General features: G+C 39.9%; 1 protein-coding gene across 4 annotated transcripts in view; it reads right to left on the bottom strand.

The window, feature by feature from the left end:
* Window positions 1-914: 914 nt before the first annotated feature.
* Window positions 915-17,066, bottom strand: part of LNX2 (ligand of numb-protein X 2) — a 59,879-nt gene continuing 43,727 nt past the window's right edge. For all 4 annotated transcript variants that reach the window (XM_068181213.1, XM_068181211.1, XM_068181214.1 and 1 more), the window contains exons 5-10: window positions 14,007-14,378; window positions 12,360-12,506; window positions 9,999-10,176; window positions 8,025-8,256; window positions 6,086-6,244; window positions 915-3,304 (exon numbers count right to left, since the gene is read on the bottom strand). In XM_068181213.1, the coding sequence (XP_068037314.1) occupies window positions 3,169-3,304; window positions 6,086-6,244; window positions 8,025-8,256; window positions 9,999-10,176; window positions 12,360-12,506; window positions 14,007-14,378 (1,224 nt within the window). In that variant the 3' untranslated portion in view covers window positions 915-3,168. The remainder of the gene's footprint in view (window positions 3,305-6,085; window positions 6,245-8,024; window positions 8,257-9,998; window positions 10,177-12,359; window positions 12,507-14,006; window positions 14,379-17,066) is intronic.

The following is a 17,066-nucleotide window of genomic DNA, read 5'->3' as shown; positions in this document are numbered from 1 at the left end:
CTTCTGCAACATTGATTTTCCCCTCAGTTGTTCATGACTGTAAGAAGAAAGTTTAGTGTGGCAAACAAGCTTTCTAAATTTTACTTTATTGGCATGCTGGGATGCAGAATGAACTCTTTTACATTCTTAATTGGAGATCCCTAGGGTTGTTTGGAAAAGGTGCTCCTCACACGAAGCACCACCAGCACACAGATAACCAAATCCACCACTTTACACAAAGCTTTGTGCACCTTCCCCTGCAGCAATGAACTCATTCAATTGTCTGTAAACCAAAACTCTGATGGTCTGGCTCCCACCTTACAAGAAATACAAGACCTCATAATCTACTGGCAGATGTGGCAGGTTTATTCTGCATTTCTGTACATAGGCATGGCTCTCTTTTAAAGGAACTCAACTATTCTTAACTACTGCAAGGAGCAGCAATACAGAGTCTATCAACTTTACTGCAAATCAATGAGAAATTGTTTTTAGACTTATTCTAGCATTGCAGACATCTAAGGATAGAGCATCCTTGCCTGCAGGAGATGGAGATGGGAACTGATAACCAGGAGGCTCAAGTATCATCTGTAAAACTGATGTTTCCAGCAAGACTGTCTCCTTGCATCAAGTCTCTGCTGTGAAAACATCCTCCAGCTGATCAGTACCAGCTGGCTTGCAGGGGGAAAGAGGAAACACTACTTGTGGCAAAGCACCATAAAGCACAGATCTTACCTCCACTTTAGAAACCCTTCTCAGTGCTGGGATTAATGGTTAAACAGTTGGTATGTCACCCTGGCAGGATGAGCATACCCTCAGACCCTTATGGTACATTCATTAACTGTAATTTATGATAAATCACAGAAGAAAAAAAAAATCTTTAAACCAAGTCTGCACCGAGCTCCTCATATCTTTTGCAAAGAGACAACACTTTTGAGTTATTATCATGTGTAGAATGAACTTTTATTTTCATTCATCCTTCATTAATACCATACAATTAGATAGCAATATTTGGAAAAAAATAATATTGAAATAATTTATAACAGAAGGCACAGAAAACCAAACCCAACTATGCTGCTACAAGAGAAAGGGGAAAAATGATTCAGGAAGTGAATTTATTCAGAAGTTTTATCGCTTAGATATTCTGATCAAAAGCTACAGCACACAGAAACAAAACTGCACAGTTTAAGCTAACCCATGCTTTTGCTACATTTAACATATAAAAGGAAAAAAAAATCTAAAAATGTTTTTTGCAGAATTTTGAATGAAAAGTGTAATTTTTAAAATAAAATCCACTAAATCTAATACATATTTCAAAAACTTCCCTAGAGCCTACACACTAAGATGTACTTCACAAAAAAGTCTGCATTAAGGGCAAAGCATACAGTTAAACACCATCTGGGGATGGGAGAAGACTGGCTCTTAAATCAATTAGAGTATCAAATAAATTTGGTGTTTGCTTCAGAAACAAGGATTCTCACTACAGTAATATACTGGAGAGGACATTCTTTTGCATTGTAATATTATAAAATTAAACCAATAATATACATTACAGAGAGGAATAAAACAATTCATATGAGATTTTAAACTTTTTTTCTTTTTTTTTTAATTTTTTTTTTTTTTTGCAAAAGAGTAACTTTTATTTCTTTTGAAAACAAAGCTACTGGAATTAATGACATGCGATAATATGCCCCAATATTACACCAGCTAAGCTGGAAAATAAAGTTCATGCTTCACAATTGAAATATGCTGTGACTCTCAAATACATTCTCTGGTAATTAATAATACAATACAGAGGTCATTCATAAAATCAGTTCAGGTTGGGAACCTGGTTTATAAATGAAGCTCTTTTCAAATATTGAGAACACTGACAACACACAGGGTTAGCTCCAAGTCAGCACAAATCTTTCTGTGCTCCACCCCTCTTTTCTCAAACAAGTGGGTGCTTGGCCTGCAAATATCATGGAAAGGCAAAGTCTAGAAGTTACAGGTTGGTTTGTAAAAATATTAAATACAATCCAAGACAAACAGTATTACTGACAACTTAATAGCAGGTGCTCTCTAAAGGAAAAAAAAAAATCCTGAAATGCAAAAGAGCTCTTTTCAGCATTTGATATCAAGGCATTTGCACATTTGTCAGGAAGTGACAGTAAGAACGAACTTTGCAGCTTACTTTGCTGTTGGACTTGAAATCAAAGAGCTTTCCTTCTAGCCTGCTCACATGTAAACCATAACTTATGGTTTCTTAACAGCTTGCTTTTTTCCCTGGAAATAATTCTCTCATTTAGAAAGTAAGAGTCAAAGTATTGTTTCCACACGTGAATAAAGAGAGCTGACAACTACAATAGAAACGGTAAAAATGATCCTCATAAAAATGTTCATCAAAATTCTCTGACATAGCAAAACATTCATAAGTAAAGTCTAATACTGCAAGCCATTCACTCAAAGGCGACCTTGGGCACATGAATCCTTGCCAGCATTGCAACGGGAATTACTTCCGTATTTCTTGTAGAGGGTACAAACTCTGTAATAAAGTTTCCTAACAAAGAGTCCAATTATTGCACTTTATAAAAATTCTAGTAATATCAGGCTTTTTTCCTACTTTTCTATGAACATTGATGCCCTGTAAGAAAAATTTGGGGGACCAAGTAACTTGTGAAGAGTAAGATGGAATACTTGAATCAGTCCAAAATATGGGAGCAAGGAAAGGTTTATGCAATGAAGAGATGCAACCTTTGGAAACAGGTTTTGGTTCACAGCAGCAGACAGATGTGTCCTTCTGGTACTGACACATGTTCTCTTTGCCAGGAAGAGAGGGCACATGAATGTTACGTTTATATATCACAATACAACTTGAGGACTTTGCAGAGAAATCCAAAGAACCGCTAAGTTCTTCTGCAGACCCTACAAGTCTGATGGGAAAAGCTCAGTGACAGCCACAGTGGAGTGGGAGTTTCTCTGTGAGCTCTAATATATCTGCATTTGTGTCAGCAATAGACATAGCAAACAGAAATAGCTATTTCAGGATGGCAGAACAGGTAGAGCAAGTCTGAGAGGCCTGTAAAAAAGAAACATACAGCAGTTTTGGCCCTGCTTTTAACCAGCTGTATCAATAAGGAAAAAAAGATAGAGGAGATTATTGTGCCAGCTATCTAGAAAAAGACGCTGCTTGAACCAAAGTGATTCACAACTCTATATGAGGCTTCCAGGCCAGCAAATCACGGTTAAAGTCACTTTGTTCCTCTGCTCCTTCAGCATGGGAACGAGTGCAGAATGACTCATTCCAACCGTGGATAGTCCGTTTACAGCAACAATCATGTCACCACACCTAAAAAACACAAGAAGTAAAAAGAACACATTATGAGTCCTGCTCTGCAGTAATTAGCACACACCAACAAACAGCATTTCACTGCTGAGGTGGTAGGGGGTAGGTACTTTCCTCCTTTGCATCAGGCTGGAAAGTGTTGCTTAAAATTCCCAAAGCAGTTCAATTTGAAGTCTGTCCTACGACTGAAAGATGCCCCTGCTCATTGCAGGAGTGTTGGACTAGATAACTTTTTAAAGGTCCCTTCCAACTTCCAGCTATTCTAGGATTAATCTGAAACTCATCTGGGAAATTTCCAAATCACTATATTTCCATTCTAATACCAAGACAGGTCTGCATTAAGAGCTGACCTGTATAGAAACATGAGAAGAGACATTTGGGAGGGCCTAATGGAGTCAAGAGAAGATGAGATAGCATGTGCATGACAGAAGCATTTCTGTTTGTTTGTGTGGATTATAACACATTTACACCAAACATGCCTTTACTGTAGGAGGTGTAAGTAAAGATACTTATGGTTACCAACCAACCACATTCCAACTAAGAACCTTGTTTTCAATGGCTTATGATTTTGTCAAATATAACCATTTGGCTTGAAATCTCCCTCAGCAGATGGTTCAATTGCAGCATCTCTGCATTTTGAAATGGGTAACAGAAATTTGTGAGAGTGCCATTTGCTGGCCCTGGGCAAAATTGACCTTAAAGGGTTATGTTCTGATTTTTAAAACCTCAAGATAAAATTCAAAACTGCACCTAATTTCTTTCTGTATTGAGCATATTCCTTCTCTAGACATCTCTGCTTCAGAGTAGTCAAATGTGACTTGGAGATCGAACAGGACTTTTCCTGAAACTGATCCACTCAAGTATTGAAGGCACCAAAATGGGTGGCAAAAAGATACTCTCCTGAGCTTTCCCTAAGGCAGAGCAGAGGAAGAGGGAGCAGATACCAACACCAGTCAAATGTGCACTCAAAAGTCCTTCTCTGCCTGAACCAAGGAACCCCATCACCCAAACCAAAGTGCTACAGTTCACTGAATGACATCTCACTCCCACAGCCTTTCCAAGGAAGCCTTCTATAAAATCACACCAGACAGATCATGTAAGCAGAAAATTGTCTAAACTATTGAACTGTGAAGTTATTTATTCCCTTCCTCTCCAGCCTAACATTTAGATAATTTAAACAAAACAGAACAGCTTTAGAAGAGACCTGCTGCACAATAACTCAAGGTGCAGGTACTAAGTGGCTCTCCCTGGTTGATGGCCCATTTTTAAGTCCGTATTTTCAGGGGAACAGTACATTTGAAAAGAGAGTACTACCTCATTATCACACAAGAGCATATTTTCCATAGGTTACAAGGGGGTAAATGTGACCATGATGATTCTTCCATTTTTCTTAGGAATGATGCTTGAATTTCCATTTGTGTGAAGACTTCTAGTTATTAAGTCTCCAATCTGAAATTATTTAATTTGAATTGAACTGAGATCTTTAATTTAATCCAAACTGTTCCACAGTTAAAAAAAAAAAAGCAATTTTATGTTCAGCCAAGTTAGTTTTTCATTTATTTATTTAGTCACTGAACTGAAAAATCAATTACTGTCAGGGCTCTAGGCATAAGCACATTCTTAAGTCACTTTATAAGAAAATATGCATGTAAAAATCATGGCATGAAACTTCAAGTTGTATATTCTTGACTACCACCTTCACAAAAAATCAAGTTTATGAAGAAGAGAACCCTTAATGGGAATTTTAAGTCCTAGTTCTGAACTAATCCTACATGAGGCTAAGATGTATATCTGGATACTAAACCTGGGGGCTGCATCCAAACGTAACATGCAAGTAAAGTCATATAATCTTTAAGGTCAGAAGGGACCTCAGGAGGTTTATAGCCCAACCTTCTACTGCAAGCAAGGTCAGCTCTAAGTTCTGACCAAGACTCTCAGGGCTTTACCCAGTAGTCACAGAAACCTCCAAGGGCAGAGACCATGCAACTTATGCCATTGCCTGACCATCCTCATAAGGAAATAGTTTCTCCTCAGAACCAGTCTCAAGCTCTTTAGTTCAATTTGTGCCTGTTGTCTCTCATCCTCTCACCCTGCTCTGTCTCCTTGACAATCTCCAGGTAAGTACTGGAAGGGGCTGCTAGCTGCTCCTGAAGCCTTCTCCTTGTGGGGCAAGTGCTCCAGCTCCCCCATCTCAGGGGCTTCTGCTGAACTTGCTTCATTTATCAGTGACTTTCCTGCCAACTAATGACAGGGTCATGCCATGGGGACTTGAGTCCTTAACAATCTTTTTAGAAATCTTTATCATCTACTTTCTTACCCTTCTATTAAAGCAGCAGCACCCATCTTCAGTATCAGTTTCCAGTGGCTTCAGAAGGCTATGTGAAAGTGTAAAGCAGTTTTGCCCACTCTGCAAAAGTGAAGTTCTAACTTTTGGTTGTTTTATAGAAAGACAAAAACTAGCTAGCTCTGCACGTATATAGTGCACATTGTCTGCTGGCCTAAAGTGGAGTTCAACAGGGAGACAGCAGGTGACATCAGCAGCACAGCTGGGGAAGATCACAAGAGATGCCATCACCTCTGAGATGCCCCTACCCCAACAGCACGCTGTTACCTCCCTCCACTCATCGGGGAGGCAAAGCACTATAGGGCTGCATGATCCAGCAGCACAAGATGCTACAATGCATTTCCTTAAGCAATTAGTTGCATATAACTATTTAAAAGTGGTTCATTATTGTTGCTTTTATTACTATTTTTATTATTTTTCCCATTGTTACTTTGGCTTACTTTAGTCTCCCATCAAAGTAGGCAGGAGTTCCAAGAACAATGGTTTTAATGAAGAAAGGCTGGTTTGTGTGGTTCTCCTCGTAGCCACCGACGATGCTGAAGCCCCAGCTCCCTAAATTGCTCCGCCGCAGCACCACGTCATGGCAGCTATGCAGGCAGCTGGGGGATGGAAGCACAGGATAACAGGAGAAAAAGCCAATGTATGGTTTTACAGTAGGCACAGCATCTGCTATCTCATCATTACCACTGTGCTAAGTGTGGTAGAGAAGGGGAGGGATGGTGATTAGACCTCCGTTTCCAGAGTAATTCTACAATATTCAAACCAATTACCAGAAAATCCCCACAATCTTGAGACAGAAAAGTGTTTTAAAAGAAGTAACACAGTGCTAGAAAAATTACTTAAACACAGTTGACTCTGTAAACTGACAGCAATAGAACTGCATTTTAGGGATTCCACAGGTGGCAACCATGTGGGTGGAAAATCAATACCTGATGTGTTCAGTTTGCAAGTCAAAAATGCAGAGTATTTGTCTTTCAACCCCAGCCAGTTTAAGCTTTTACTACTTTAAGTAAAAATTAAAAATCCACGCACAATCTTCATTACCTCTGTACTGATTCATCACCAGTAATGAAAATATAAATGACTAACCATTTTATTACACAGAATGCAAATAATTCAGATTACGCTTCACTAACTATTTGTTATCAGCCCTAGTGAAAATTAGTTCTTGACAGTGAAGTTGGCAATGACTATAATTAAAAAAAATAAACAGACATAGAAATTAACTTTTCAGTAAAAAAATACCAAGTTCTTTACGGTTGTTTGGCACTGCTTTAAATCACAATGCATAGCATAATGTTAGGAGCCACATATAGGCATCTGTAGCATGAAAGAACTAAACCACTAGGTAGGAAATAAACCACTAGGTAGGAAATAAACTGCTGCTAAAGCATGAAAAGGAAGTATATTTACCAAAACCAAGAAGCTTTTATTGAGATTACTCATTAATACTTATGAAGATAAATTATTATAAGAATACTTATTAAGATAAATTAATTGACAGTTAAACTCAGAAAAAGTGAAATCTCTGGAGGGCCAATGCATGGCTGTGTTATCTTCAGCTGCATTCTGCTCCCAGTCTGTCTGGTTCATGTTGTGATTTTACACTTTAAGTACAGATCTGGTAAATCCATCAGAGGGGAAGGAATTAACCTGCATGCCCTGACTGAAGTTAACAACTCTACTAGCTGCAGTAGGAGCTCTTCTTGATAACAAGTGATGCCAGAATGAGATTATAGCTGCAGCCTCAAGAGAGTGAGAAGTGCAAATGAAGTGATGTCCAGCAGGTTGCAGAGTAGTTAAGGGGAGGGAGCTTGCTGCAAATCTCTAAGAGTTTTTGTGTTTGGCAGAGATGGTAGTGGATTCTTGAAAAAGCCATTGTGAGCCTGTAGTTACACGGCTACAGTCTTGGCACAGGACATGTCAAGAGTCTGTCAGAATGGCCAAAATCTGATGCAATATTCTGAAGTTAAGTATTTGGCCTCATAAACTTAGGTAGCAGATTAGCAAAGAGACAGATGGATATGTACTTTGTGGTTTTATTAATAATTGCTCCAGTTTTAGATATTCTATAGAAAGTTACAGTACAATAAAACAATAAAAAAGATGAATTGTGTCTGAACAGAAGATTCCACATGGGTAGTTAACTATGGTTTGCGAAGGGATAAATCCAGTCTATTCATTTTCGAGTTTCCTAACGAAACACTGCTCCTGTTCAGAGCCCATTTCCTAAGCACACTGCCAACTGAATACAGCCGAGATGGCCAGGCAGAAATAAAGGTAGATGTGCTGCAGCTATGCAGGTCTCTGCTTCTTTATGTCTCTTGCAGGACTAAGCTTGAAACAGCTAAGTAAGTACTTAATCGATTAATTCCGTACCTTGGAAGTCCCAGCCACATGACCCACGATGGCGACCAGCTGGCATCGTATTCATTTTCACTGATGGTACTCAATTGTTCCTCATCAGCCTGAGGCTGTTCCTCTACAATCTGGACTTCCAGGGCTTTCAGGGCAACTACTGAAGAGGCAGCACTAGCCTTCAGCATGGCCACGGCCTCGCTGTGACTCAGGTTGGTGAGATCGATCCCGTTGATGTTCAGCAGCACATCACCTGTACGAAGCCACGAGGGAGAGCATATCAGTCCGACAGTACTGCCCACCCGCAGTACCTGCCATGTTAGGGTTTCATTCCTTACAGGAGTCTTTGGACCTGAGACAGTCTGAACTAACAAACTAGTAGCTCTGAAGCCTTTATATTGTCAGTTTGAAACTTTAATGTATCGAGCTTGTATCAAGTTTTAATGTATCAAGTTTGATCAATAATCAAACTTTAATGTATCAAGTTGGATCAGTGCAATTTATTTCCACGTACACACCAAATACTGACTCCTATGTATAATGCCCTGAAAATCTGAAATAGAAATTACTTAAGTACCTCATCAGCTCAGCTGCAACTGCTACTGCAGATGCCATGACACAACTGTTTCCAGATGAGGCTCTTGGGCTCACCCTAACTTTAGAAGTTTAGAAGGAAGAATGATAGCAGGAACAATGCAGGCACTTCCAAGTAACCAATTATTGTAGACAGGTGAGGTTCCAGAGTGCTTTAATTCATCTGGTTTTAATAACTTGGGAGAATAAAATGGAATTCAAAAACTACTGGAAAGTTTGGTACAAAATTCAGTTAATTCAAAGAAAGAAAAGAAGCATTTCTACAAAGCTAATATGGAAAGAGTCAAAGCCAGAAAAAGATTTCCACAATTTTAGTTTTATATTTTTTAAGAAGCCCCAGGATGAAAACAAGAATGTTATTAACTATCCAGTGGCAGACTCCTTTTTCACACAATGGCTCACCAGTGAAAGCCAGAAAAACCAGAGCAAAAGTGCAAACATGTGGTATGAGACTCAGTTTTTGAAAGGATTTTCCTCCCAGTAGCTTCTGTGGCTACTTCATTGTTATATAATGAAAGAACAATAGTGATTGTTCTATCAAGTGTGTTTTTCATAGTAGTACAGAAAAAGAAAGCATACCTGCTGGTGTGTGGGTGTAAATCTCCCTTTCTCAGAAGCATAGAAGAATGCTCCCACACTGTTCTCTGAAATGTACAATCTGTGAAGTTTTTTTCCCTAAATTTCTTTCCTGAAACATTCTGTAATTCTGGGAACTGTGAATCACAGAGATCCCATAGGCAGTCTCTGATTCACATATGACATAATATGTTTTAATCATCAAATGCTTTGCTATCAATTATGCAGGATTGCGTTCACCTATGCTGAGCCTAACCTCTGTCTCCACATTCTCTTTTACAAATCCAGGGAACAAGGACAGGTGTTGCAGCACCCCCGAAGACCAGCAAACACGTGATGTCTCAGAGGAAAAGAAAGCTTTTGGGAACCAGGATTAGCACTGATGTAGCTTTTGGGGCAAATTTTGTGTGGTGAACTGTGGCCTGTCATCAGGGCTTCTCTGCTGTTCAGATATTATACCAGGGCGCACAGATTCCTTGGACAGAGATGTGATACAACCCACTAAATCAAACACAAAACCAGGATGTGTCTGCATCACAGCAGACCCTCAGCTCAGGGGAATACCAGCAGCTTTAAAGAATTTAACCATACATTTCCTGATCTTATCCACTTCCCCTGCTATTATGCTGTAAACATCCCCTTCCCATAAAAGGTGAAAGTGCAACACTAAATACTGTATTTCCATTATTAAATCATGAAGAAAAGCATCCATAAGCATTTTCCAACATCTGTGAGAAGATTTTTTTGACACCACCTGATTCGAGAGAATGTAGTGATCAAAAAGCATCCAGAGGAAGGCATGCCACCAGGGAAGCCAAACCCTACCTCGTTTAATCCTGCCGTCTCTTGCCAAGCACCCGTGAGGCTGCACACTCGTCACAAAGATGGGCAGTTCGCCACTTTTGCTGCCTCTGCCTCCTGCCACTGTCATTCCCAGAGATTCATGTGGCTCTTTTTTCACAGTAATGTGTTTTTCTTGGCATGTAACACACTGGGAGAGATCCTGTTTAATAAGGATAAATAACATTGTTAAAACTAAGGAAAAAAGCCAAGCAAACCAAAACTGAAAACCAGAACAAACCAACTAAATACACCCCAAAGCACACTTTGGCACTTTAATGGAACAGTTTCAAAGGACTAAGTAACAAAAATCAGCTTTGGCTGGATTTCTTCTAGGTCAGATCCCTGACCTCTCCAAAAAAATCCTCAAATCACCAACAAAAACCCCCTGGATCTAGATACTTAAACATAGATATAAAGCTAATAAAGGCCTATTTTGAAATCTCATTCTAGTTTTTCTTAACATCCTGCACTGGAAGAGGCTAAATTTTAGGACTGCACTATGAAACCATATGGTCAAAAGTCTGGAGACAAACCAGATAAAAGTCTTTTAAAGTCTTGGTGAACATCAGCATTACTTCATTTGTCAGTAGCATATGCTCCAGAACTACAAAGAAGCTCCTAAAAAATGAAAATGTGTTTTCATGATGACAGTGAGAGACCCTTTAAAGCCCTTATGCATCATGTTCCCTTTTGCAGCTGGTATGTAGAACCTCCCAGAGCACAAACTAAGGCCAATTGATGCCAATGGCCTGTAATGGGTACCTTGGGCAACCTCCCTAATGATTATAATGAAGACTCAAGCTTGAAATAAGAAGAGATCCTATATTAAATTTTCCAACAACTGAATGATGAAGTTCAGCCTGTATTTAGTTCTGCTCAATAAAAAAAAAAAGATCTAAATCTAAATCAAAGTAAATTTTATTTGCCAAAGCCTTTCCCTCAGGTTAAGTAAAAGATTCAAACCCTGCACATACACCTGTAGTAGCATCTTAAATTGACAGAATACTTGCAAGGAATCCAAAATAATGAAAGAAATAACCTGGGCTATTCTTCAAAATGTATGTATGTATATATTCTTCTGCCTTCTCTTGGAAAAATGGCAACATTGTCTTCTTTGACCTTCAATGCCATGTGCTCCTGACTGGCTCTGCTCCTCACATACACATTTATCGTGGAAGTAGCTATATGTAAACACACCGTAGCTTATAAAGATAGTTCATTTCTAGGGCTTCAGGCTTCAGGACTGGCTGCTGCCACACAATCATATAAACATATTTTAAGCCACAAGGCTTCAAAGCCAATTGCAGGTTAATGAGAGAAAGATAAATGATACAAAATACGAGAAACGTTCACTTGCTGTTACATGGGACTTCCAATTTTAAAAGAGGCCACAGATAGCATTGATCCGTGAGAAAAATCTATTCATCCAACTTTGGATCAACTGTGGTAAGAGCACAGCTCCTGCTGGCACATGCAAACGTGCTTCAAGCTCTGACATCAGTAAACTAATCACTGTGTGGGTATGGCCCAGTGCTGTAGCCATGGTATTCAGGAGCCTCACCTTTGTCCCTTAGGAGGAAAACAACCTTCCTAGAACCTTATTTGTTCTTTTCTGAAATGGTCCCCACTTTTAAAAGAAAACACTATCAACACATGTTAGTTATCCCAACAGAAGTATATGACACTAAATAGTAAAGCAAATAGAGTGGACAGGTGGATTTATTGACATGGTCAACATAACAGCAATTTCACAAAGTAAACTTAAGAGTGAGACGTTGCATTTTTCTAATTACAATAACATCTTGAGCACAGGCTCTATTTTAGCATGTCTTCCAAATAATACTACCTTCATGAAAGTCTCTTAATTTTGCCTTTCTCTCCCTGCTTGAGACTCAGCAGCCTTGCAGCCAGGACTGTTGACTCATGAAGGAGATGACACATCCCTCCAACATGCTCTTTATATGCTGGATGGTGGGCACCTCACATCTTTCCAGGCTGCAGCCAGCACAGAGCAACATTAAGTGTAACAGTCTTGAATGACAGCCCTTCCATGCAGGAGTACCAGCCACTGTCTTAGACAAGGTCTAACAACCACAGCTATATGAACTCACAGAACTTGCTTCTTTCACTGTAGTCAGCAAATCCAAAAAAAACCTGAAAACCTGTTATGCATCTTTTGTTCCTACTCCACACATGATGCAGGACTTGAGAACTTGGAAGTCATCATCGTTTTTTTTATTAATTAGATTAAAAATATAATCCTTTCTTCTAGCTTCGCCTTGCTACACACACCACCACATGAGTAAACCAGTATTTTTTCCTTTCAGAAGGAGAAGCACCAACCTTATGTGAGTTAGGTCTGCTGTGAAACAGCTGCTGGGACTGGTGTTGGTGTGAGCTGCTGTTGTGAGTCCCGGTGTCTCGGATAATGCTGACTGTCTGTGACTTCAGGGGTCTAGAGATGATCAAGTTCACTCTCTCCCCGCTCGCCTGTTGAATACATTAGGTCAAACATCATCAAGTTTGACAGGATATTGATTATTAGAAAGGGAGGAAAACATATGACAGAATGTGAAACAAGACAACAGCAGACCTTGTTTTCCAGTTCCTTTTTAGGCTACACACTCCTTTACTTGCTTCTTTTTGCAATCTCTCCCAAAATGGAGGGGAAATTAACATTCCTCCTTCACCTCTGATGTTACCTTTACATCAGCTAAAAATCCTTTGTCAAAAAGACCATTTCTCACTTTATGTTACAAAGCTCCAAACATTAAAATTCACCCCATTCCATTTGCAGCCTCTGTGAACTCCAGCAACACATAGCAATAAGTGGAAGAAATGCCTATGTGATAGCTCCAAGACCTGCAGCTTTTGATCAAAAGCCCTGAACACCTCTGGTACTTCCCAAAGATACCTGCAAGAAAGATGTTACACGTGAGCATACAATAATATTCTGGATTTTGGGGAATACTGGGAGACCCAGTTATTAGATGTTAATAAAACATCAACTTTTTTTATTGCTTCAAAGCCACACCTTAAAAGGTAAAAGTTACCCAGCACTAAGTTCCAATCACTGTATACAAAAATTGGGAAACTGGAATTACAATTCCCAAGATGGTTGTTATTTTAATTTCACTGCAAGGAGAACTCTTGAAGTGATTCCTGAAACAAGTATTTACTACTCATTTGTACCAGAGTTTTCTATGTGGTGCTTTAAGCAAAGATGACTGCACTAGACTGCAGGAACATTCAAGTGGTATATTCTAACTTTCCTAAAAACAAAGCTATTTTCACCAACATCCCATCAGCAGGAAGTACCAAAGTGCTGCATCTGTTTCCTTACAGACTGGGCGAAAGACATGGAGTAAAGGTTTTCCTGTGGGGACACAGATGGGTCATATGTCACCCTGCAACAAGCTTTGGGTAGTATTTGTGTCCAGGACATAACCAGACATTGGAAATAGCCCTTTTCTGAACACTTGGAAAATGATTTGTAGCATGCAGAACTCATGGAAAACCTCTATTTGACTTCCCAGATGCTACCTGTTGACTCTAACATCTGACAAATTACTTTCTTGTTTTAACTCAATTCCATGCACAGGCAAATCAATAAAAAACAAAGTCCACTTCTATAGAGCTTACTGAGAGATTAAAATACAATACATACATAAATAGAATAATAATAATCCTCTTTTTTTTTCTTCCCTGCTAAGCAGTATGCTACAATAGACTACTCTCCTTGCTACATGAGCAGTCTTCTAGCCTTCAGGCTGCATTCCAGAGAAGAGTAATGCATTTTTTACTTCTGAGGAGGTGAAGTTCTTCTGGTAGGTGCCAAAGCACATCCTGTTCTTCACTACTATTTTCAAAACATAAATCATTGTAAATTACATTGACACAGGCTTTTAGGCCTCACACAAGCTGTTCTGTCTGGAAACAGACTCTAGAAATAAAGCCAAGCTAAGGGCTCAGGTAGGGAAAGCATATTACCTGTATAACCTGAGCAGCAAGCTCCGGTGTGCCATGCTTCAAGTCGTGCCCATTAATGGCCAGCACGCGGTCATTACTGCAGAGCCTGCCGTCCTGAGCAGCCAAACCCCCTTCCAAGAGGTCGAGGATAAAAACCCCTGGCTCGTCTGTTCTGCGCACCAGCTTGATGCCGAGCTGCTCACTGGAGTCGCGCTTGTGCAGGGTCACCTGGAAGCTGTCCTCCCGCCCGGAGCCCGGCGCGTCCGTGTGGTTGTGCGTGCGGCTGCCAAAGCGCCGCTCTCGTAGCACCGTCAGGTGCAGCACCGAGCACGGCTGCGACAGCACAGCTCGAGCGTGGTTGTGGGACACGTTGCTTATGTCAAAGCTATTGACCTGCCAACAACAGCAAAAGAAGTCACAATGATGTTTTTCTATGTTTTGTTAAGTCCTTCCCAGAATTCACTTGCTGCTAAACCACCCTTGGAGCAAACTACATGTCTGACTTCACTAGGCTTCCTCTCTTGTCCTTCCATTCTTTCTTGCAAACTCACATTGGATGTTCAATCTACAAACTTATTTTTAGGTTGGAAGAGATCCTCAGCATCATCAAGGCCAAGTGTTAACCCAGCACTTCCAACTCCACCACTAAACCATGTCTCCAAGTTCCATATCTACATTTAAACATCTCCAGGGATGGTGACACCACCACTTCCCTGGGCAGCCTGTTCCAGTGCTTAACAACCCTTTTGTGAAGATTTTTTTTCTTAATATCCAATCTAACCTTCCCCCTTGCACTATTTTAGGCCTTTTCCCACAAAGATGACATGTCCCCAAAAGTGAACTCCCTCTGCCATCGCAGGCCAAGGTTTTTGTCCTCCTTGTCTCCTATACTTGTCTTCCTGAGATCCTTACATTGTTTGCTCTCCAGGACAAGTACATGGCATGTGCTTTCAGTGTCAAGCCCAGCATCACTTAAAACTGCAAAATAATAGCTATAAGAAGAATGCATCCAAATCTCTGAAGCAAGCTTGTGTCTTACAATATGCAGTAGTTCCATTATGTGAAAAAACATTTTAAAAAACTGAAGTCAAGAATAATGAAATTGGTTAAGACAGTAGAAAAAAGGCAGTTGTACTAATTCTAAAGCCTTAGCATAAACTAAGATTTTCCACAGATTTCAAGTAGGCTAGAGCTTTAGACTTATAACCTGTATCACCCAAAATTCAGTTGTAAATGAAAAACAGATTAAACTTTCTCTACCTAGAACTAAGAACTGTGTTTGTTATACAGCCCCTGATACAAAGATCAGTAATCTTCAGTCATTTCTTGCACTATAAAAGTAAGAACTGACAGTACAATGAGATTTGGTAGAAAAAAAGAGTATGACAAAAATTCAGCACGAAAGCTGTGTTTGCCTTGTTTTGTAAGAAAGGATTCAAAGTTAACACTAGAATTTCATCCTTAGCCTTGGTGGAGGAACTCCTGCCCCCAGGATTTCAGCAGATAGAAGATAACACCAAGCACTCTATATTGATTGATGTGCCTTACCTAAGCCTTTTAATAGTCCCCACTGCAACCTAAGTAAGTAAAACCAAACATTCAGCTTCTCACCATCTAATAGCAATATTTAAACTATAAAAATATACAAAGTAATCTATGTACAACACGTGCCACATTTAAATCACATCTGAGCTGAGGGGCTCCCAGAAGTCTGTGCTGAACCACTTGGCTGTGGTTGGTTTCCGATGGTGAAGGAGGACTGCACCCTCCCTGAGACATCTCCAGCCCAAAACCCAGCACAAAGCCACTACTGCTGGCAGCACCATGAGCTCAGACAGAACCATGGTGGTGTCTTGCTCTGCTACTGCCCTGAGACAGACTGTAGCCTTGGGCAGAGGGAAAAGGGGCATAGCTAGGAGAAATAACATTTAGAGCTGCCTCCTGCAAAAACCACTAGGGCCCATCCATCAGAGCCTTTAAATTAAATCCATTTTTATTTTTAACTGTAGCTAGCTAAAGTAAATACATAAAATATGTGAGCACTCAAAGGGCACAGAAGAATATATGCAATAAAATGTAATTCTTCTTTATATAAGGCAGTTTAAAATTTCAGAACAAAACAGCCTTAGCACTTCTTGGGGAAAGATATTCTCATTAGGACAGGCTTCACATGAATTACTGTCACAGTCCAGCACAAAAAAAGAGACAATTTGTAGAGCACTTTGAAATTGTTAGGCACCTATCTGCACCTTGCAGACAACACAAGCTTTTATGTAGCTGTTACTAAATGCTGTTCCCACAGCTCTTAAAAGGGTAATACTTCTTGTTTGACTGGGCAAGAAAATGCTGAGTTTCATCTCACAGTCCTTTCTGGCTCTTTCTTTCAGACCTTTACAGCTCATAAAAGCCCTGTAAGACATTTATAGAAATATTCAACTGAATTGTCCATGCTGAGTTGCACCTAAGTGCACCAAATTACAAATGGCAGAGATTGAGCCTGATCATTTTAATACAACAGTCCATCACCTCCACAGGCAAATTCAAAGAAATAAAGATATTCTATCTCCCCTCAAAATTTAGGTTTTACCCTCTGTACCTCTCCCTTGGCATGAGAGGAGGACTTTCGTGGACACCCACTTAGCATGTGACAGCCCCACTGCCAGGCTGTTGATAGGGACGACTCACTGCAGCTAGTAAATTCCTGTTTACAGTCAATTCACTGCCATTTATGGCTTTGGAAACTGTAACTGACACCTGCCCAAACAGCAGGAATTTCCAAAGCTTCACTGGAACTCAAGCTCCCTATTCTGTCAAACAAATAGAGGCCTTAGTATAAAAATAAATGAGGCAGCATTCAATCAGTGTCTGCAATTACTTGTTGAAAAGGAAACATCTTGGAAAGCTCTTGGGTATTTTCTTGGCCAGCCGCTATGCTTACACTCCAAGAGTGGAAAAAGGCACATTTCTTAAAAGGGACTTTATTTTCTGAAGTGCAAACTAATTTTATTCCAAGGGTAACTACTGTATTTAAGCTACTTCTATTGGCTTGATTTCAAAACAGTGAAATGAAGAAGGCTTAAA

Source organism: Anomalospiza imberbis, chromosome 2 (assembly GCF_031753505.1).
Source record: "Anomalospiza imberbis isolate Cuckoo-Finch-1a 21T00152 chromosome 2, ASM3175350v1, whole genome shotgun sequence".
NCBI lineage: Eukaryota > Metazoa > Chordata > Aves > Passeriformes > Viduidae > Anomalospiza > Anomalospiza imberbis.
Note: the sequence above shows the minus strand (reverse complement) of the source record. Positions and strands in the feature narration are given on the sequence as shown.